This window comes from Pseudopodoces humilis, chromosome 1 (genome assembly GCF_049639895.1).
Source record: "Pseudopodoces humilis isolate 2021_Gansu_Grassland_sample_001 chromosome 1, ASM4963989v1, whole genome shotgun sequence".
NCBI lineage: Eukaryota > Metazoa > Chordata > Aves > Passeriformes > Paridae > Pseudopodoces > Pseudopodoces humilis.
Window position 1 is genome coordinate 119,120,790 of NC_142200.1, and position 23,683 is coordinate 119,144,472.

The 23,683-nt window shown below is 40.5% G+C and overlaps 1 protein-coding gene and 1 long non-coding RNA gene across 5 annotated transcripts; one reads left to right on the top strand and one right to left on the bottom strand.

Moving 5' to 3' along the window:
- Positions 1 to 4,434: 4,434 nt before the first annotated feature.
- NFE2L3 (NFE2 like bZIP transcription factor 3) lies at positions 4,435 to 23,367 on the bottom strand. 4 transcript variants are annotated; one of them, XM_014248420.2, is made up of 4 exons: positions 23,293 to 23,367; positions 11,185 to 11,289; positions 10,253 to 10,336; positions 4,435 to 7,218 (listed from the first exon to the last, which is right to left on the bottom strand). In XM_014248420.2, the coding sequence occupies exons 1-4, from the start codon at positions 23,299 to 23,301 to the stop codon at positions 6,007 to 6,009; spliced, it is 1,410 nt and encodes a 469-aa protein (XP_014103895.2). In that variant the 5' UTR covers positions 23,302 to 23,367; the 3' UTR covers positions 4,435 to 6,006. The 4 variants fall into 4 exon arrangements, with proteins under 4 accessions (XP_014103895.2, XP_005519193.2, XP_087922373.1 ...); XM_005519136.3 differs by lacking the exon at positions 23,293 to 23,367 and adding an exon at positions 11,710 to 11,933; XM_088066247.1 differs by lacking the exon at positions 10,253 to 10,336.
- On the top strand, positions 10,330 to 11,400 carry LOC148185209 (uncharacterized). The gene is made up of 2 exons (XR_015774454.1): positions 10,330 to 10,786; positions 11,218 to 11,400. It is a non-coding gene; the product is annotated as an uncharacterized LOC148185209 (long non-coding RNA).
- Positions 23,368 to 23,683: the final 316 nt, after the last annotated feature.

The following is a 23,683-nucleotide window of genomic DNA, read 5'->3' on the forward strand; positions in this document are numbered from 1 at the left end:
AGTAATTATTTTTCTGTTCAAAATACTATTTCAGTAGTTTAGTAACAAGGTTTAAAATCTACTTTAATTGAGCATGGTTTCCATAATGAGTACTGTCTTATTTTGATCTGTTGGCACTGAGGGAAGGGAGTGTACAGGGGGACAGCACTGCACAGGAGTGAAGTTACTGGATATTTAAAGTTGAGGTTTGAAAACCTGGTGTATTTTAAGTTTTCTGATGTCCTACTGTTGAACTTCCACAACTTTTCTCTTGGTGTGGTCTTAAAAGTTAAGGCACGTGACAGTCAACAGTGTTCACCAATGAATGTGGTGAGGGAAGTCACAGTTCTGAGTCAGCCTGATACTGGAAGTTTTTAGCAACTTCAAATAAAAGTGCTATTGTGTGGTCAGTCACTGGTCATCCAGTTTGTAGGCAATGGGTTCTTACTTTTATCAAGTAGGATTTTGTCACTACAGACTTCGTCTTCCAAGTAAGTGTAACATTACAGTGTTTCCAGATACTAACAGCTGAGGATCAGGTTGTCAGTACTAAGTCCAGCTTTCCCCCAGTGAACACTTTGTGCAGCAAACTGAGGGAAGAAAGAAAAACAACAGAACTTGTTGATAACTGGTGTGTGAGCCAAAGACCACCCAAAAATAGTATTACTTGTATTTATAAAATGGTGAAAAAAGGTCAGTAGTAGGGTTCTGGCCACTCAGACTTTGTGTTACTTACAATGAAAGTTGAATTTTACTTCTATTGTGCTGCAGGTGCTAAAAAACATTCAAGAAAATGTGAACAATTGCCGTTACACTGTGAAATGAACAGGACTTGAACTTTGTGATGTGTAGGAAAGATTGTATTCTTTTAGTATGATGATGAATGTACATGATCTCTTGGTGATGTAATCATACCACTTCTGGGAAAGAAAACCCAAGCCCCAGAAATGGATCTGAATTTTCAAACCGTTATCAACCCAGTTTGTTTTGGCAGCTGGACCTCATTGGTGGAGGATCATTTGCTGGGAACATACTGGGGCTGTACATTCCCTGCAGGTTTAGTGTTTCAGTTCATTTTTGAAGCAGAGTGTGTGACGCAAGTGGTACCCTGTAGTAGTGCTGTTGCTTCTTTTCTGCCTAAGGGAGATGGCTGTTCCTCTTCAGCCATGTTTTTTCAACTATACCATTCAGTGTGTCTAGGAATGCATAGAAGTGTCGTATGGAAGGGTTTGCCTGGGTAATGATCCGTTTTGCCAGAAGTACTGTCCCTTTTAATGGTCATGTTTTTACTTTGCAGCTACTGTTGGTTTGTGTTGCACAGAAATATTGTCAGGAGTTACTCCAGTTAATGGAGCAAGAACTGGTTTCTCTATCAGCAGTAAAATTAACAGTGTATAAATACTTGTGTGACTTGTCTGACAGAGTGCTATGAATATACTAGGTCAACAGTGTTTGGGCACCTCACAGACTAGCTTGTGTGACCTCCCATGCTGCTCCACTGTGCAAAAAGGTGACTGGGGGAAAGTCCTAGAAAACTGCTGTTACCAGCACTCTTCCCCCTTGCTTGGTTCATTTTGGGGCATTGAATGAAAATGGGTGGCTGATGGACATCAGAGTTCTAGTAGCTGTGTAGCAGGTGTCAAGTTTTGCAGTACTTCATGAGGTACACTACAGTAGTAAGACTTCACCTGGTTACATCTACCATCTCTATTTGGTTTACATAATAAAAGAGTTTCTTACTACGCCCTGCTGTTGAGTGTCCTGTTGCCTCATTTATAGGTCTCTGCCACCTCTCTCCTCAAGATCGTTAGAGCTGTACTTAATCTCAGAGAAAGAACTAATGTGTGTGTGTGTTTTGGGACAAAGATTGACAAGTTGATACTCACGAAGTGCTTTGTCCTTTCCTCATTGAAGTTTTTTCTGGTTCCCTATCTAAAACTAGATTGTAAGCTCTTGAGCAGGAACATCTTTAGTTTGTAAAGTTTGGCGTTGTAAAGAGCCAGAACTATTGAATAAAACCTAAAACCTAAAACGTTAATTTAAAGCTGTACTTTACTGTATTGGTCATTCTCAAAATGTGTGTAGTGTTCAGTAGCTATTACTTGGCATTTAACCTCGTATGTGTAGTTTTCACATGTTTGGTACAAGTGATTTTGAAGATACCTGAACGTAAATTTGCTCTGCTCCATTGTCATCATACCATGACTAATGAGAACTTTTTAAGTAAAGTGAACAAAAAGTATTTGTTGTTATCTAGACACTAATATTAGTAGTTATTTTCATCATAATACACCTCAACACTCCTTCCTTATCGTTCATTACAGGCCTTTTAGGTCATCTCTTTTGCAGACCTTTTTCAGGCTGTAAAACAGTAAAGGATAGGATGTTGAAAGTACATGAGTGAATAAAACCTCTTTTTAATAGCACAGATAAATGTCAAACCAAATGCTGTCTGTTCTGGGTGTGCTTGTTTGCAGGATGCCTTTATAGGACTGTCCAGCCTTACACGTCAGAAAAAGTGCAATGGGGGTTGCAGTTTGATGGAATACTTGGCTTGCATTTGTTACTGGTGGATGTTTCTCCAGAACAGGTGTGAATCTTGGCCAGCAGGTAGTACATCTTGCTGCGATCAGTAATGGGAATACAGTATGTGTGCACAGTCACGGGCACACCACCCAGTTTTTATTTTTACTTAATCTGACCTTTCCTAATTTCTTGCAGATAAGCTCTTATTAACAATACAGAAATGTAGTTTACCACTGAAGTATTACAGACTACCTAAAAGCTTTGCCATGGAACAGTATTTTAATGATTTCTCCCTCTTCTGTATTTGTTTTTTGATGTCAACAGCTGTTTATAATCATCAGCTTAATGGTTTCCTAGCTATAATTAAAATACAATTAAATAATAATATATAATTAAAAAGTGTTTTCAGCCTAACATCAGACCTGTGTTTCGGAGTAGCATTAAGGTAAGATACAGCTGTAATGGCTTTGTCACATCTGGCTCCAGAGTAGGATACCACATGGTTTCTTTTCATGCACTAAAGCTCCTGATTTGTACACTTGGGATTTTGATTTTGTGAAAATATAGGATCTGTCAATAATAAAGCCAACACAGACTTCAGCAGTTGGGTGTTATCCACATTTTACAACCCTTTCAGTAACAACTTCCTTCGACCAGTCCTGTTTACGTGAAAAGTTCAAAAATAGCGTCTATTTTGGTATAGGGGTCGCAGAGACAGTCTAAGGCCAGTATCTAAAGTGGATCAGAAGCTTCAGGCTTTCTATCCTAACCACACACCATTTGAGGACATGAAACTATAAAGCATAGCCAAGACCAGGCAATGTTTGGGGATTTTTGTTTGGTATGGATTTTTTTGTGTGTGTGTTTGGCATTTTTCTTTAAACACGTGCTAGCTGTAGAAAGGGAAAACACTTCAATGGCTTTTAGATGAAACGTGTCTACTCCAGTTACAAAATAGGACATTGGTCTGAATTCTACCTATGGTTTTGTCCTGTGGGCAGGTAGCTGATGGCTTGAAAAAATACACATCCATACATAACACTCATCGTGTCATCAATATTGCAGTCCATCCACAACTAGAATTTCAGCTCCAGTTTTTGTAGGGGTAGAGTTGCTTGTTGGGTTTTGAGGAACTGCGGTTCATCAACTTGTTAAAGACGACCGTTACTGGGCAATAACGACAGTTGAATTAGCTGAGGGCAGTTCATAATCCTTTACACTCTGCAAATTGACAGGTAATGGAATGGGATTAGGGCTGATGTCTTCAATGGATCAGTTGGAGTAAGAGGCTTTCCATTGGTATTGTGTTCTGAAAGGGTTACAGTATGCTTTATTCTTGGCACGGGCCAAAATTTAACAATGTAGCTGTTTCCCAATTTGCTGTGTACAATACTCCATTAACAGCTGGCCTTACAAAAATCCACAGAGCTCACCTGCCATTGCTATTGAAGGAGTGGGCACCAAAAAGTTCAGCCTTTTTTTTTCTCTTGTCCCCATGAGAGGCTCTAAAACAGAAATACTTGGCTTTCTGGATTTCTCAGTTATGAGCCTCATCTAGTAGCTAGCAGAATTTAGGCAGTGAAGTAGGTTTAAAGACCTCATCCTGCAGAGGCTAAGTGCATGGATTTTAAAATGTTGTCATTTAATCTATTATGATCATGCTGATTTGAATATGTACTTTTTTCCCCCTACAAAGAGAAAAAGTTCACGGTTTATCATATGTAGTATCTGACACCTATTGCATGTTTTGATTGAAGTTTGTGGCCTAGCTGGTAGACAAATTCCATGTGAATACCAACTGGGACACCTGTGTCTCATGCTTAACCAACAACAGGAAATTGCATGGCCTCAGTCATGAGACTTTCTGCTACGAATCTGTACTTAGCAATTTGAGGCTGTGGTGAAACCAGTAAAGAACACAGGCACACATTTATTTGAAGAAATCTTTTAATAGAAAATGCTGAGAAAATTGTTCAGATAGGCTGATTTCATTATTGATAGTTCAGTGCACTCGTCACTACCTTAGGACTCCCTTTTTAGAAAATGCCACTTAGTCTTATCAATTTTTACAGACTAGTGCAAGCAGTCAATGTGACTTCCATGCTACTAGCAGTTTGTTTCTTCAGTAGGTATTACTTGGCATTTAACCTCGTATGTGTAGTTTTCACATGTTTGGTACAAGTGATTTTGAAGATACCTGAATGTAAATTTGCTCCATTGTCATCATACCATGACTAATGAGAACTTTTTAAGTAAAGTGAACAAAAAGTATTTGTTGTTACCTAGACACTAATATTAGTAGTTATTTTCATCATAATACACCTCAACACTCCTTCCTTATCATTCATTACAGGCCTTTTAGGCCATCTCTTTTGCAGACCTTTTTCAGGCTGTAAAACAGTAAAGGATAGGATGTTGAAAGTACATGAGTGAATAAAACCTCTTTTTAATAGCACAGATAAATGTCAAACCAAAAAACTCTTCATTTGGAGCACTATCAAAGTGTAACTTCATAATTACAAGTATAGATAAATAGTAATTTGGTTCAATTTAATTTAAAGACTAGGTAAAATGTATATTATAAAAAACTAAATCTGGGACATTAAAGACACTTTAAAAATACTAGTTAAAAAAGCCATGGAGAAAAACTTCAAGTACTTCTTTAGGAAGGTGTCAAAATGGAAGGAAAAGAGAAGGTACACGAGTAAGTTTCACAGTCACTAGGAAACTAAACAGGAACTCCACCATTGGGCATTTTTGTGGAAGAAAGTTGAGAATGATTCAGTTGCAGAGGATGAAGGTAAGACAGGATTGAATCAGACACTTTTTCAGCATCTGTTTGCAGACTGTGAGTGTATGAGTTGTAAAATTAAGTGGCAGATTATCTTTGCTTGGCATTACGATGATGAAAGTAGTGAGGAAAAATGCAGTAGCCCCCTGGGCTGCTCTCCTCATAGGAAAACTAGGAAAAGCAGAGCTATTCTGAATAAATGCAAAGCATGCAGTTATCTCTGGAGCCTATGGAAACCCACAGTGAATTTAAGTTGAAGATGCACTAGAACTGTACTTTTTCTTTCAGTGCTAGAGAATAAAGTAAGGTCATTTTCTGTATAAAGAATCGAGTATTCAAGACTAAAACATTTTCTTGCATGTGTAACAATCGAAAGTTGAGTTTTATCCCTCACTAATCCCTCTGCCCCCATTACCAGTAATTAAATTCCTAGTTTTAACACAGGTCTGTAAAGCTACACTACACTGATGGTCTAGTTCCTTTAATTCTAACTAAAACTAAACAGATATCCTCATCTAGAGGCGTCAGCTCATGGATCTTCTAATAGATCACAGCTGGTTGGGTTTGCCAGACCTTTCAACACAGTGTTCCTCCTCAAGTGTAGTTGTTGCTGTTTGAACTGCTGTAATCACTGACCTTTAGTCTTCACTCAAGTATTCTTATCATCCTTTCAGGTGAAATAAAGGTGATTTAGGTGATCTCCAGTCATTTTACTTTTGTTTCTGCTCTTTTCTGTTCTCTTGTTTCTGTTCAGATTTGGCCAAGTGCTTGGGCATTAAGAAAACACTACCACTGCTACTGCAATGAATGACATATTGGCACGGGTTAACAGGTCTACCCTGGTCATCCCTCAGCTTGCTGAAAATTTCATGGTACAAGTAGTTTAATTTTTGCTTTATCTGGTTGATAGATTTGCTACACTGGGAGTGCTCCTTTTTAAGGGTCTCCTTTTGTGTTTGGAGGTTACACACATCTTCTTCCAAGTTAAGAATTGCATTCAGTTTGCGTTTACGACATTTTTGTGCAGCTACTTTGTTTTTTCCTCTTCGTCTGATGTCACGCAGAAGTGATACCTGAGTTTCTGTTAGCTGGTTCTTTGCTAGCATGGCGTTGAAAGAGTCAACAGACATGCTCACAATTTCATCAACTGAAAATGGTATTCTCAGAGCTTTTGCACGACATTCATCTCTGCTCCGGTTTGTAGCAGTAGAATTGTGGCACCTATCTTTCACTTCGTTTGATTTCTTCATCCACATCTGTTGATGATGCTGTGGAGTGGATGCTGTTTGACTTGGCAGCTGATTGTATGTGTGATTTTGAAGAAACTGCTGAAGTGTGGCTTCTGCAGAACACTCTGTATCACCCGGATATTCCATGTGGCTGTGCTTAATGTTTTCTTGGCAGTGGCCACCAACAGCTCCTAAGCCATGTGAAGGAGCAGATTTAACACCACTGCTGTACCAAACAGAATCTTCACAGCAGATTGAATAAGAGGTGGTGCAGTGATTTGAATTCAAAGATGGTCCCAAATCTGAGCCAGGCTCTTCAAACATCTGAGAAACTTCTATAGGACTAAAGCCTTCCTCCAAAGCCAAAGACATGAGCTTAATTTCATCAAAACTATCATCATGGGCTGTTTGATTTCTAATGTCAGCAGCTGAAAACAGCCCTGTCAAATTTGACCCATGAAACAGTGATTCTGGATTTGTGATACCAGAGCTTGACTGAGGAAAGAACTCTTGCCTTTGTAAGTGTCTTGGTTTTGAATTTAATTGAGTGGGGTAGTCTGTTCCTAGTAGCATGGCATCAGGAGGACCAAAACTGTTCTGAAGTTTCTGGGTCAAATTTATATTGTGGTCTGAGGATGATGGATCTTGGTCTTTACTAGAAGTAGCAACTTGTGTATCTTCCAGTAAGTTCACCTAAAAGATGAAAGGGGGAGAGGGAAATGGGATCTTTCATAAAACGAATGCTTCTACATCCCTTGCCTACACAGTCACAATCAATTTGTTTGTCAATATTCCACTACTTGATTCTATTAAAGCCAAATTTTTGTACATTAAGCTCTTCTTCTAGCTATTTGTAATGCTGTTTCCCATCTGTACAAAGCATAATCTGTATTGGCACATGGCAAAAGGAAGCAGGAAGGGTGCAGAACTGACTGAAGGAATGGGAGAAGGACTTGCAAAGGACAGTGTGGGACTGATGAGGATTGAGAGGTGAAAACATGACTATTGCCAAGCGTACAGACTATGGCCTACTTGTGTTATGTCTGATCTGGTTTAAGAAAAAAGTCCTTCTAGGAGGAGTGGTAATGACCCTTTCCTGGTAGTGGTATTGATGATTCTCTTAGGTTGCACTGCAAGATGTAAACAAAAGTAAAGGTTTTAAACATCTGTTAAAAACAGGTGGGGCAGTGTTCTTTATCTCTTCCACAACCCACCCTCCCTCCAAGGGGAAAACTGATAATGGGCCATTGAGTCTCACTGCATGGCTGATAAAATTACATCAGCCCACTGGGAGATGCTCCACCCAGCATTCCTACCTGGATATAGTCTGAGATTTGGAACACCACAGTCAGCCTTTTTCCACTGGATTCCCAAAGGAAGACCAGACCATTCTACACCACCACTGGACCTTCAGAGGAAAACTACAGCCTTCCACAGGATCACTGCTTCAACAGTGACTGCAGCCACCACTTAACTGGACTGCTAGCAACACCCTGGCCAGCAGGGTGTCAGGTTGTATTCTGACTCTGTCAGTGGTTTTTGTACTACCGCATTTTAAGTTTCCTATTAAGTTGTAGTTTTTTTATTTATACAAATAACTAAAGAACTGTTATTCCTACTCCTATATCTTTGCCTGAGAGGCCCTTAGTTTCAAAATTATTATAATTTGGAGGGAAGAGGTTTACATTTTCCATTTCAAGGGAGGCTCCTGCCTTCCTCAGCAGACACCTGTCTTTTCAAACCAAGACAATGATTCAAAGGTGAGCTGGTTCAAGGTGCTAAAGTGTTGGAAAATGAACTTTTAAAGAAGATAAGTAGCTCATCTGCAGAAGTTAACCAGTAGGGACAGTGAAGAAAAGAGGAGTGGAAGACAGGAACATTAAGACTGTGCTGTTGCAGTCTGACTAACTCATTTCACAGTTTATGAAGTTTCCAGGGCTGTGATGTACCACATTTGGTTTAGTTCCATTTAACAACGGTCTATTGCATCCAAAACTCAACTGAAATATTTCACTGACCAGTTTGGAAGTAACACCTCCCCCACCAAGTCATACCTTTTGTGGATGTCTTGACTTCAAATTACTACTCTGTTTTTTTACAAAACCCAAGCTGATATATGATGCCTTGGCCCTGATATTCAAACAATAAACTGGACTGGTAATGCTGTAGGTAGCACTAAGGCCCACCTTTTGTGGACCTGAGTTAAAGTTGCTGGGTCTTAGAAGCACAAAGCCACAGTCCATGATTATGTTGAGTGCTTGCTGACAAGCAGAGCAGTCATAAAACAGACAGATACAAAGTACTTGAAAATGTAAATTTATCAAGTAGGAAATGCATAGGATTCCTCCACAGTTGAGTGTCCTTTACTGAGTTTCAGGGAAGGACTTTCTGACTGCTATTCATTGAACAGACTATGTAAAAAGCACTTTCCACAGGGAAGGAATGATGTACCGTGAGGAACAGAACATCAGTTCTCTATTATGCTTACTGGGAGCTCAGGTAACAGAAGGTCTTGCCTTATTCCTGCTATGGAGTTACCCTGTATTAGAGCACCTGCCATCTGTGAGATAGAGATGCTATTTTCAACTAATCCCTTGAAAAGAACAGTTCTTAGTAAGTCAGCTATCAAAATATCCCATTCACTGTAAAGACTTGATACTTGGCAGAAACAATCAATCCATATTTAACAGATTGTCACAAGATGGCAGTGCATAAATAATGTTAAATAAAATATACAATATGTTACTGTGTATTGTAATAGCTGCATAAAGCCTACAGCCAAATTCCTTTCAAATTTTGAGAACAGAGAAAACTAAACTGATGAATTTCTACACCCTGATAGTGTGCAATCCATTTCCAGAGCTGAACAGAAGAGAAGGCTGATTTATGGGCTGGAAGGTACTATCTAAGCTACAGATTCCCAAAACCAGATAAGCATGAAGTTATATGAAAAATGCTAATGGCCCCAGAAAAGGATCCTATGATGGGAAGTGTATGTAAGATGCCCTTAAGTATTGCAAAAAAGGAATGTAGGGAGTAGCTTCATGGTCAGTGGTTGAAGCTATGAGCTTATGAGTGGGAGAAGAGGGAGACTTCAATTATGATAACAAGCATTTTTTGTGAACACGGGCACACAAAGTAAAATACAGTATCAGAGGGCCACAAGATTTAAAAAAAAACAACAAAAAACCCAAACCACAAAATGGGTTTACTGCTACTGCTGACTGATCTGATTTGCAGTGAAGATGATCTGTTCTTGAGAGTAGTAACCCTGCAAGCACTTGACACAATATTTATGACAAATGTAATCTTTCACCACAAATGCCCAACAGCTGCTCCTGTTTAATAAATCAGGGTTGTTCTACAGAAACACACCAAGAGCTGTTGCATAAATACAAACTGGTATTAAGTTTCAGAAAGACAACTATTAGTTGAACTAATTGAGTTGTCCAGTGGCTCCATCCAGTAAAGATGCAGTTTTACACCAGACAAATTTCTGGGGAAAATTTTTAAAGTAGAGCCAATGAGAGCTGCTGCAAAAGGTGGATAGTAACATCTTCAGCAGTTTCAGGTAAGTTTTACTACATTGAGTTGCTAATATATTGCCAGAGTGGGTGTGGTAAACTGTGGTTATTTGATAAAACAGAGTAACTACTGACTGCATTCCAATCTATCTGCAATAGATTTTCTGTTTTATAAATACAGATTCCTGTATTTTTTCATTTACCTCTAGCATGTTTTCCACCTGTGATGACAGAAGCTGTAAATAGCCCTCTAAGGAGAGAAGGGAATCTACATGGTTGCTGTTGCTCTGTGACAAAAGAAAGAGAAACACGGTGTAAAGCACAGTCATTTTATGTAAAAGGAGGTAAAAATCAAAGTCTGAGAGACACAGAGCACAGTGCAATACTGCTGCTGACCACCATCAAGTCTTCATACTGATGGAAGATGAACACGTTAGCAAGATCAGAACAGCTCCAGGGCCTGAGCAGCCTTACTATGCCTGCAACAGCAGAACTGGGCCTTCCTCTGAAGCTGTACCTCTCCACCAGTGCAGAAAAATCGGGTATTTTTTCAAAGCCAAACTCTCAGGGGAATGGCAAACAGGCTGGCAAGACACCTGGATCAGATGTTCTCAACTCACACAAGGTCTCAAGAAAACTGAGTGCCTTTTTCATTGTAACTCTTAGAGAAAACAAAACTGAAGAGTCCAGTGTGCCAAATGTAATTCTGCATCTGAGCATCAAGCTTTACATAAAGGGTGAGAGCAGTATTTAATTTAGCATCCATGTCTCTAGTGTTTGTAGGCAAAAACATCCTCGCCCACAAGCACAACACCTTCATAATGGAGAAAATAAACCTAAATTAAGAAATTATTAGTTGCAAGTGTTTTCTGTAAACTTGTGAATATCTCAACTACTCAAAAAATAGTGGGGGATTGAGGGAAGAAGGCAATTTTCAAAATAGTGTACAAGGGAAACATTCACAAAGCATTGTCTGGAGTGAGCATTCCTTTCCTGCCCTGGCAAGGAACACTTCAAATAAAAAAAGGAAAATTATTCCTTTCAAAACCTTTCATTACTATTTATCTTAGTCATTTCTATATCCTCCCTCACTTTCTCTTCATTTTTCTCTTCTTCCCTTTTTTTCATCACTTACTTGATTTATGTCTTTCTCTTCTTCTTCTTGCAGTTCCAACTGATCCTCTCCTTGAGGTGGACAGCAGTCACCTAAAGCTCCCTGACATGCTTTCAGGTCAACATCCTGAAGACACAAATATAATGGTTCTATTACACAGCATGCCATCAAAATTATTCTTTAAAATGCACTTTTTTCCCTCCAGTGACAGAATTCCAAATAAAATAATGCACTGAACAGGTCATGTGGATGAACTGGGTGTGTAGACTTTGGGGGCAGAATAAGACCAGTGTCAGCTCAGGGAGGCAGCCACCACCTCCTGTTTTGGTGCCCAGGCATTGAACCCATCTGCAGTAGAAATGGATACTGGAAACAAATTTTTCTAAACCAGACAAAGAACCATGATATGAATTCATGAAAAGTCTGGACTATCAATGTCTTTTGGAAGACATTTCACAACAACATATCCAAGCCAGATAGATAATCAGCGGTGGAATATTAAAATAGACAATTATACATGGCCAGTTAGCAAAACCCCTTGCTTACCTGTATTGTAATAGCAACTCTGTTTCCCATCACTTCCATGTAGACATTACCCATTTTCGTTTATCCAAATGATGGAATTTTTAATCTCCAGTGATGAGATTGTTCAAATTTAGTGGCCTCAGAAGCAATTTTCATTTTATCTATATTCATATCATCAGACTTTTTCATTGTTTATTATACAGGGCTGAAGCATTGCTAGAATAAGAAGGAATCAGTGCTAATTCCTATTTTTATAAAGTATTTATATTTAAAAGTACCTTGATATTTCAGCTTTTACAGGGCGAGTCTGTGTTTTTAAAATGTGAAACTCAGTCGAATAGCAGCTAGGAAGCCAAGTGTCCACACTGCATTAATTCCAGATATTCCCAGCAAAATGCTATGGCAGGAGCAGAAAAGACAAGTTTTCAACAGCAGCAAACATAATTAGAGTGTTCGGTTCTAAAAATCTCAAGAAACAATTTACAGATTTGTTATGAAAGCATAAACTACATAACACCTGCAATTGTAATAGTCATCAAAATATATAAAAGTTTTTAAATTGCTCCTTCATACAAAACACATTAAAAAGTAAATATAAAAAGTTTAAAATTAGGACTCTGGAGTAAAATTAATCTCAAATTAGTATTATTTTCAACTTTGTACATTCTACTTAAATATTTTAAAATATGAAAACTAATTTTATTTTAAACTATTTTTTTGTTGGCTTTCAATTTTTCTGTACTTTCTTTTCAAGATTAGAAGAGAACGTTAGCTTTATAAATGCCATTTGTAGAAGCAAATAGGTCTACAGGGCAGTCATCTGTCACTCTGATGTAAGACTGAAGAGTTTCCTTCAATGAGGCCTAACACAGTTTCTACTCATTAGAAATTATATTCCAATACATTATATCTTCTCTGTCAGCTGCATCTGGAAATGACCAGATGATTTTTTTACTGCCAAATACAAAAAAACTAATTTACTTGCCTAAAAACAGACATACACAAAACAACAAAAACAACAAAACAAACCTCCTAACCAACCGTTCTCTCTATGTAAACAGGAGAGGGCATTTAGTATACAAGACACTGAGAACATGTTAAGTAGCTACTTGCAAACACTTCAATGAGTCCAGTGGAGCAGATCACAGGCATGAAGTTACTCTCATACTTATGTGCTTGCACGATCAGGTCTAGGCTTTAATTTTACACAGAACCAACCTAACACTTGTTGAATTAATGTGATCTGTTAGTATTCTAACAGATTAATTAAATCATGAATTTAATAAAATTCATGATTATCAAAAGTGAATAAGAAGTCAAGGATGACTGCTATTAAGGACCATAAGCAGCTCCTTGGAGCCAAGTGGCCTGGAAAGCTAATGCTGTGGCAGAGCATTCAGCTCCTGGATAACACAGCAAATTCATTGCTCTACTGGCTGCAGAAGAGGCAAATGCAGGAAATAGCTAGAAACGTGGTATCTATCATGTGATGCCTCAAAAAACCAGCTGCAAGAAATGGGTTTGTATACAGAAGGTGCATGAGTCACAACTTGATCTTTCCTTTTAAAATTTCCAGGAGTATAAACCTATTCCCCTGTCAGGGAAAAGAAAGGCTTGGGGTAGCTTTAGAAAGAGCCCATCGTGTGTCCTACAGATAATTTAAAATCCTCACAGTTCAACTTCCTTAGAGTGGAAATCTGACTGCAGATGATGCTGGTCTGCTAAATGCTACAATAGAGATGGTCCTTCCCCAAACCATTCTGAGGACAACTAAATTTCTGATGTACCTGATGGGATATCTCCTTTCTGAAGGGAAACTAAATGCTCCTGAAGCTCACAGAAATTTTTGAAAACTGTCTTGTATTAATTTCCTCAAGATGACAAAGGTAACTGAATTTTATGGTCTTTTCTTATCAATATATAAAACCGTTGACTGCTAAGGAAATGGAGAATATTTCCGACTACAAATTTTGGAATTTATCTGGAGTCTGCCTTCATTTTTATGTATCTTTTAAGAAAAAAATGTATCTATTTTCTCTACTCAGCCATAGATGGTGTCATGGTACCGTAGTTTCCAGGCTGAGCCACCAACTGTACTACAGTATCACAAACCATTTTGCCTGAAGGACTCTTGGCATTCAGCACAGAATGGAGCTCAGAACCTCCCTCTGATCTTTAGTACCTGTTCCATTCACATCAGCAGGAGCTCTGTGCAGTGGTGAAGAGAGAGAAGCAGGGTCTCACATTTGCAGTCATGCCCATTCCTTGTAGCTTACCAAAGGGAATGTGTCATCTTTTCTGACTGAGTTTAGTAATGCTGCACTGTGTGGCTCTGAAGATTAGTTTTACTAACACCATTTCTTGCTCTGGCAGATGATATTAAAATATACTCATAGCTGCTTAGAGAGATTATTACTGCAGTAAGTTTTCCATCCTTTGAAAAAACCTGTTTTCATCACTACCAGAGCACTTGCTGAAGGATCCTGGCCCTGTTGACAGGTTTTCACAACAGTGGTGATATAGATACAGCACATGTAAGATATTTCACATCACAAATTTTCACCTATGGGATCATTTCAGCAAAACCCTCTACACAGCAATCAACCAGAACCTTTTCACCTTCGTTTCTCTGTTTTGTCTTTTCACAAAAATCCCCTAGATTATGCTGATAAAGGTTTATGCTCTTATTACACTTTGCACCAGCCTGTTAGTTTTCTTCAGTGATGAAGAATGACTGAAGAGCACAGCTCAACAACAGAATGCTTCCTTCCATGCCTGTTTCACCACTTGGGACTGACTCCTGGACTACTGCTATGGGGAAAATAGGAGGGGTGTCTCCCAGAGAAACAGCCACACTATGTTCTTGAATAAGGCATTTCATTAAAGATACCTTAATTCTACCAACTGGTCGTATATCTAATGACAAAAGCTTTATTACAGAGTCTGGATATTAATCTAATGAGAAGAAGGATTAGGTGTAGATACTATTTACTCAGCACTGTGCTGCCACATTCAGTGTTTCTGTCCTTCCCATCCTTAGTTTGCAAGAAGGGTAGCGAAAAAACAGTAATTGAGTTACAGTCATACCACAGAGCCAAAGAAATCAGGATAGCACGTGATTGTCTCTGTATAGAGAAAAAGACTTAATTTTTGCTGATTGCAGAAGACTTAACAATACCACCAAACCCACCTATTGCAGCAGCCTTTCCATTTCTACCACTGGAGGGTGTGGAAGTTCATGCCTCCAACAGTAGGCTGTTTCCAAATGGTAAACTACAACCCTACCTGAGGGCAGCCTTCAATTTGCATTTGGAAAGACTTCTGTGCAAGCACAAAGCCAGACAGTTACACTAAAATTCTCATCATAAAATAATAAAAAAAAAAAAATCCCAAGTATCTGAAATTTTCGTCTTGCTTCTGCCACTTATTAGTATCAGTTACATTAAAATACACAGTCTGAGATGAGTATGATTTACCAAATTATCCACCAGCCTTGTATGTGGAGGGCTGGGCTCTAACCATGCACCTGCCCTTTCCCTAAGGTACAGCTTACCACAGGTCAGCTACAGGCTTCAGTTTTTCAGCCTCTGGAATATGAAAAATAGTAGTTTATGTAAAATCTGCTACTTAAGGAGGGCCAAGAATCAATGTGGGAGAGAAAGTATGGCTTTGTGGGTGGCCTGGCCTACACTTAATTGGAAGCATGCTGCCTGCTCTGGCAGGTTTCCAGAGTTTCTTACTCTATGTTAAAAATAGAGCCTTCAGTTTCCAATTAAGTAAATCAGAGTATTGATCTCAGCAAGAACTGTTCTACTGTACAAACTATCCCTCCACATATCCCCTCCCCTTGCTTCCTTACATCCATGTCTTATCGGCTGTCCCTAAAAGAATGCACGGGGAGCAGAACCTGTAATGACACCAAAATACAAAAATGTCTACTGTGATGTACTGGATGGGTGAAGAAGATGCCTCTGAAGGAGCAGCGGAAAGCATAATCAATCTGTTTTTTACTATTGATCTGTGTGCTGTTGGCACACAGGACTAAAACTACACAACCCTGGGCTACAAGTGCACAGAAATACTTGAACTAGCTCTGGAGTAACAGAAAGGTCTTGCTGGAAGAGAGCAGACAGAGTGGCTTGCCTGGGTGCACAGGCAGCACGGAGAGGCAGGGGGTACCTGCCCCTGGAAAGCTGTTTCACTGCAGTCAGACTCTTCAGTTACCACTACAAATATCCCACTGCTGGAGCAAAAGTACATGACCACAATTATTTGCAAGAGAACATTATTTTTTGGTGCTGATTACTCATGTATCCTGTTCATGTGCTATCTTCTAATTACTCTATACTATGATCTCTTTATTTCAGTTAAGTTTTAAGCTGCTCTATTGATGTCATTAACCTTTGAGATGGTTTTCTACAATCTTTTGTTCCTTCTCCATTACTAACTGCATTTCTCTGTAGAACTAGCCCTCCACTTGTTATTTGCTGAAAAGATGTGGCACACACTTTATACCACACTTTGAAAAATTAAGTAGCATTTCCAGAATAGAATCATAGAATGGTTTGTGTTGGAATGATCCTTTAGGTTTGCATAATACCAAGAGAAGTTAAGCAAAACAGCTTCTAGTAATGTAACCAGTAGTTTCACTTTACTACTTGGTAGGATTAAATACAATTAATAATTAAATATAATGATGTGTATCTGATATCATTCAGCTCTAGTTTTAGTGATCTTGCTCTTTGCCTGTGTACTTTAAAGATGTGATAATCATCTTACAAACTGATATCTACTTGTTAAGAAAAAAAAAAAGAAAAATATTTATTGCTGTTTCTCTATATTCACAATAAGCCCTAAAATATCCTGAAAACACCAGAACAGAAGAGTACTTTATCTTCTGAAATGCAGCCAAGGTTTAGGATGTGTAGAGGGTAGAATGGTGGATGGAAACACCAAATATCAAAATAACTTCCATGTTATATATGGCTAGGCATAAAAAATGACAATACACCATGCTACCTAAGCAGTGCAATTGAGTAAATCAAATGGTTCATAGTTGGGACTCCAAATGTGGCACCTGTCAAACACTTATGACGTATTAACTCTACATCCTAATAATGCCATCTGGGCTGCAACCAGACACTCCCTGTGGGAGCCCTCCTGTGTGCTGCAGTGAGATGATAGCACCTCTCCAACCACATGCATTTCAGGGCTTTAGACAGCATGGGCCAGCTGTGTCAGCTACTACAAAACACACATACTGCGTGCACTCTGTTCCAACACAAAATTAACACCAAACTATTCCCCAGAAGGAGGCAGAGACAGGTACACATTGAAGACACAGAGACCAACAGTGTTGTCATTGAGTTCAATTAAAACATCAGTTTTCATGCTGAAAATAGCTCAATATCCTCTTCAAAACTAGCTTTTAAAACCACTTCTAACATGTACACCAAACAGGTGCACACTCCAACCTTTTGGTCCTGTGCAGATGTTTTTCACCAGAAACTGATTTCATTGTAATGACAGACAACATAGAGAATTGAAATTTTCAGTTCCCCTCGATGCTGCTAAATAGAGCTTAAAGACTAACTAGCAAAGTAGATAAAAGAATGCAAAAGTAGACACACAGGATGTAGCTGTAACAGTGCATAAACAGATAATGAGGAATATAGTGGCTTTTGTGGCAAATCCATGTAACAGGAAGCAACAGCGCATGCCCAAAGGCAAACGCAAAATAAGGTCATCTGTCACACTGGGGGCACTCAGTGAGTATAATCACCAGAGACAACCTCTTCAGACAACCCTGTAGGACCATAAAAGGACTTCCAGTAAGAGGCACATGCATGCAAACTAGTTCTAGGAAAAGTGATGTTTGTGTATCAGCTAGGAAGTACACTTTAATGAATATGTATGGTCTTGATGGAATAAATACCTTGTTGTAAAGTTTCACAGTACACCTGATTAGAAGAGATATCCTCCCGTGTGTTCAGTGCACTGAGAATAAAGAATGCCTGCTTTCTAATACTTCAAATTGCACTTGAAAGCTTGTTTTCTGCCCAACTTCAGTATCAGTAAAGTATGCAATATCCCTGAGAGTAAATGTGATGAGGGTAATTAAATTATTGCAGTCACTCTTTCAGACTGAGCACAGTAAAAAAACCCAAACGAAACTCAAAACCTCTTTCTGTGCCTCTGGTTCCCTAAGATGCTTTCTTTTGTGGTCAGTGAACTACTTGACATCAGAGTTCTGTCAGACACCTCCCTCCCTTTCTGCTCTGCCTTTGCCATAGAGTGGTTGCATACCCTCACTGGTATATGATGTAGTCAGTACTGAATAAAGACACTCAGGGACCACCATTTCATATAAAACTGTCCACAATTCACTTACAGATGTCTTCCTTTTGAGTCCTCCCAGGCAAACATACTTTCTCAGGTACCCAACTTATCCAGCTCCCAGCTTTTCCAAGCTACCAGCCTCTTTGCAACACCAAATGCCTGCCAACTCTCAGCTCTGAATACGGAGCACTGTTAAAAGTCACAGCCTGACACTTCAGAAGCTCCTCAGGGATTTAAGTATTTTCACCTTCCCTCTGACCCTCACCTGTAATTCCCCTTCTATTTTCCACATTTACCACACGCTAATTCTTCCTTCTTTATGCCTGATACTCCTCTCATCTACTTTCACATGCACTTTTCATGCACCCCCTGCACTGGGAATACCTTGGCCACTCTCCAGAGAGCAGGAAAACACTGGTGTAAGTCAGCCCTGCACCACAGCTCCAACTTCCTCTAACACCCTTCCTGAACACTCCCTTGACTAGGCTTTTTCAAACCCTTGCAAGACTAAGTTTGAGGTTCTTCTTCTATGCTACCTCTTTCTGAAACACCAAGAAGTCCTTCCCCTGCCTCCTTAAGGTGAGTTCTGGCTAAAAGGTAAGGGCCATTCACAAGCAGGGACCCAATCCATTTATCTGTTTCCAGTTGTCTGTCTCTCCACAGCAATACTGCTCAATGAATTAAAAAGAAAAAAAAGAAAATAATAATTTGAAATATGTTCTGTAAGTTACGCACACAGCTTCAGTGGGAAGTTCTCAAATGGTCTAGAGAAAAGCCTTAGGCTTTTCTCTGAAAGTTTTTTTCCGATCTGGTTCCTTCTTAACTTTCACTTTACCAAACTTTGATAATCACCAAGAAAAAAAATCTGTAACTCAAATTATTGTCACTCAATATAAATACTTCAAATGGTGTTAAAAATCTAGGATGGATTTCCCCCTTCCAGTGCTTTAATACCATAAAACTCTGCCTCTGATGGTGTTCAAAGTGTGCTTGTATGAGGTTTTACATAACCTCAAACTGCCCTTTCTAAAAAGTAACATAGAGATAACAGTACAAACAATACAAATTATTCACTGTGCACCTTCTTCCTTAAATTCTATAATTCATAAACAACAGTAATGTTATGCTGTTAATTATTAATTAGAGCAGGTGTTGTTTAATCAAGTCCAGGAATTCAGCTCTTGGGAAGGGCCTCAAAGATCTGTTGAAAGAATGCAATACATTCAGATATAACAAACCTATTTGACTTCTATGGGGGCAGAACCTTCCTTTTTATCTGTCCCATCCTGAGCTGGAGCTTGCTTCACGTGGAGTGCAAAGACCCAGCACAGCAACTCCTGCTCTCATCCAGGCACTGCCTCTTCTGCTGGCATGTGCCTGGAGTTCACATGATTTGGAACAAACATTTTAATTGTAATGTAATGTAATGTAAGACTAACACAGAAAAGAAGCTGAAGAGCTACACAGTCCATTCTTGCTAATCTAAATATTTTCCCATGTATATTCCATAAAAGATAAAGCAACCATTGAGTTTTTAAATTCCCTTTCTTCAAATGTCTACATACATACATAAACACATACTTGCACACATAAAATATTCATATACAAAAAAGAAAGGGGAAAAAAAAAATCAGTGAATCAAGTAGAGCAGTCCTGAACCCTTGCAAGACCTTCAGCTAAGACACTGCTGTGTGACAAGCTTCTCGAGACTTTCTCTATTTGGGAATACTATTACCACACACAGGATGATGCCACATCTTGCAGCACTGAGGCCTCCCATTTCCCCACAGGTTTTAAGGTGCTTTGGAAAATGCGTCTCATTCATTTTTCATATGGACTTAGGGCTTAGTGTAAGAGCTTCCAGAAGTGTTGCTGAGGCAGTGTTACATTGAGAAGCCTAAGGAAAATGCAGCTGGCAGAGTGGGGCATGGAATGTAACCCAAGTTATGCGCCTGTAGAATGGCTTCTCTTTTCCCCACCAATATAAGACCTATGCTCAGAGTCAGCTACTCGTCTTTCCCCCTGCTTCCTTTTTTTTTTTTTTTTTTTGGGGGGGGCTCTTTCTGAACTTAAAACTTCAAAATGCACACAGCCACACAGTGCCTCTATATTTCAGTTTTAGTTTTCCTTACAATAAGCTATTTCCTTGAGCAATCTAACAATACTTTTCAAGCACATTGGGGAAAAATAAACAGATATGTCCAACTTTAACTGTATGAGTAATTCAATGTGACCTACTCACAAGTGGCCCATTCAATGTGACTTACTTGTGTGAGTAGGTTTGAGTAGGACAAAAAAAGTTAGGCACTCTGTTTTCAACAGGGGATGTCAGCATTCAAACAGGTGCTGAATATTAAGGAGCAAGTGGTGTTCCCACTATAAACCCTTTCTTAAAAAAATGCAAACAAAATCAACCAGGACTGCAATTTCTTTTTCCAGCAAACTGAGAAGAGAAAGACTAGGTGCAGTACAAACACTGTTGGATCTGGGGAAAAAAATAAGTAGCATGAGAAATAATCACCCCAAAGAAAAGACCTGTCTCACTCTCAGGCTTTTTATCTACTTCCTTAGCAAACATGCCCACTGGAGCCTGAACTCTTGGTCTCAGGTGTTCTGCAAAGAGGTAGGGCCTGAATTGCCACCTTTCACTACTACAGAAATCAATCCATTTCCTTGCATGAACTAATGCATGTTTTTCAAATAGTTATCCAAAGTAAATGTTTATTTCTTTTTCACTTATTTTCCTCTAAACTCATGGTTCTCAGGGAGTTTAGTCTCAATCTTAAACATCCCTGAGAACAAAACCTATAAGCTTTGATTCTGTAGCTGACCCAGATTAGAGCAGTGCAGAGGTATTAAACTAATACCTCTAAGCCTTAGGACGCATTTACCAACACCTGCTCTGACCTGCTGTAGGGGATACAGCACAGGCAGTATGGACAGTGCAGAACTTGGAACACAAAACCTTTTTTAATGTAGTCTCTGCAGTGGTACAAACCTTGTTCTTGTTACACACATCCATCTAAGAAAATGTGTAGCAAGACACTGAGATAGTATGATTATTTTCTCCATTAAAGGGTGTATTTCAGAGGAAATCAATTTTGCTATTTTTATTACTAAGGCGATAAAATATTGTGGGGTTTACATTTCATCAGCAAGCCTATGTTTGATTACAAAAACAATCATAATGAAATAGTTTGCTGGGAATATAGCGAATACAAAGGTTAGGGCTGATCCCAGACTGGTGGGCAGCTGAGTGTAGGAACCCATCTATTCACTTTATTCCTTGTCAAAACCAAAGTGCTCAGGCTGTTCTAGAACCTCATCTTAGCACAGAGCAGAAAAACAGGCAAACCCCTGCAGTTTAGCATGCTCCAACAGCATGCTTCGGCCACTGAATTAATTTTCATCTGCAGCTGTCTTCAAGAGTAGTTTTAAGTACCAGATCTCAATGGACAAGGACCAACAGCTTGCATTGTGTTGCCAGCAATGTTCTCAGCAGGGACTGGAGTCCAATGAATAAAACCAATCCAGGAATGGCTAAATCCAGCTGCAAACTTTTCATGATGCCACTCAGTACCAAAGAGAAAAAAAACCCAACAAATACTTCCATCTGTTTACATAGATTTCTTGTCCTGATCTAGTGTTGAGAAAATAAATGCTAAAAATAACTCAAATCTATTTTTACAAAAGGCAAATTGAAGGTTATAAATCAGCTGAACCACTCTGGAATTCATTATACTATTACAATAACATTTTGACAGCATAAGTAGACCCAGTCAAAGCTACCAAAGATCACCTTAAAAACAGAGATCTACGTTTTGATCTGTTTCATGTTTTAGACCTTCCCTGCTTCAAAAGATGTCGAGTGGAAGAGACATGAGGGTTTCCAGATAGATGTCCCTCTACACTTTATTTCAACAACTGAACAATGCCTCATCTTGCTCCAATCATTATTTCACTTAAATACATTGTGCTAAAGAGAGAGGCCCAGGCTTACATTTAGCAAAGAAAGGAATCATCTTCTCTCCACATAAAAGAGTCATCCCTTATAGTCAGGGTGTTGAAATTAGTTTTGCAACTACTTTACAAAAATAACTAAGTTAACAAATGGGGAAATAGGGAAAAAGAAAAAAAATAAAAGAAAATTTAAATAGAAAAGTAAAATCTACCATGCTTGACAAATTATACAATTAACAGTTGATGCTGGTCCACTAGTTTACAAAAAGAACCAGCTATTCACAATTGTTCAAAACCAACTTGAAAAATGTTGATAGCTCAACTTGGTATTTCAAAATGTACTGAATATCAGTCACAAGCCCACCGTCTTGGCATTCCTGTACCTTCTGTATCCACAAAGTGCACCACAAAAGTCCCAGATCATAAACTACGCAGGAGACAACGAAACTCTATTCCCAATAGCAATTTAACTGGGAAAAGCCGGCCCCGCAGCTGAGTGGCTTGGCTGATCTTGGAGCTACAGCTGTGCACAGCTCTTCAGCTCTGTGCAGGACGGGGCCCTGAGTGGGTAAAAGGCGACAGAAGCGTAGCACGGACTGCAAGAGGCGCGAATAAATAGGGAACCTAGCGATCGCTGCTGGGGTTATTGCTTCAGCGGGAGTTTTGAAACTGCCTGATAATGGAGGGCAGATAAAAGGAGCCCGGAGGTTTGCCCTAGCACAGTAAGACCCTCTACGTGAAAGAAATGTTCCTGACAAGTGTAGTTACCGCACTACGGCGCACACCTGTGCCCAGGTGAAGACTGCACCACGTGAAACGCTCCGGAGAAGCTGCATTTCTGCAGCTGCGTGATATTCTTAAGAAGCCCACAAGAAGAAAACAGAAGCGATGCCGGATGAAATGCCAAGCAGAACTGTCCGTCCTGGCCTTACAGCCCTAGCTGGCAGGTGGCAGCGGCGCTGGGGCCCGGGGTGTGCCGGGGCCAGGGCAGCTCTGCGGGCTGACCCCGCTCCGCTGAGGGGAGGCTCCGCGGCAGCCCGGCCCCGCCGCTCGGTGCTTTGGCTCCGGCCGCCCGGGACACGGGCAGGGCACGGGCCAGCCCCGCACACCGCCGGGGCTGTGTGTCCCTCCTGGCCTTTTGTTTCTTTTCTTTACGGGACGCAGCCCGGCTCAGAAAAGCGTCCTCCCCCGCGTCCCCACCGCTCGCCCCTCACGAACACCCCAGACCGCCCCGGTGCGCGCCCTCCTCGCTCGGCCTAGGCGGCTCCGGGACCGCCCGGCCGGGGCCGCCCGCGCCTCCCTTACCTCCGCCATGGGGCAGCCGCCTCCGCCGGGACCGCCGCCGGCTCATCCTCCTCCCGCGGCGGGGCGGGGGACGGCTCCACCCGGGCGGGGCGGGCGGGGCCGGGGGAGCGGGCCCGCGGCCTCCGGTGCTCGGTGCCCCATGGCTGCCTGGCGCAGGGCACCCGGGGTGCGTGTGCTCGGGGGGACGCGGACCGCAGCTCCAGCTCCGCGGCTCCACAGCTGCAAAGCCGCCCCCGCTCCTCTCGCCGCCGCCGCCCCGGCCCTTCCCGCGGACGGGAGGCGGCGCCGGGGCGGGACGGGGACACCCCGGACCCGGGATCCCACCTGTGTGCCGAGGACAGGAACAGCATGCGGTTGCTGAAGCGAGCTGAAAATGAAGAGGAGTCACAAG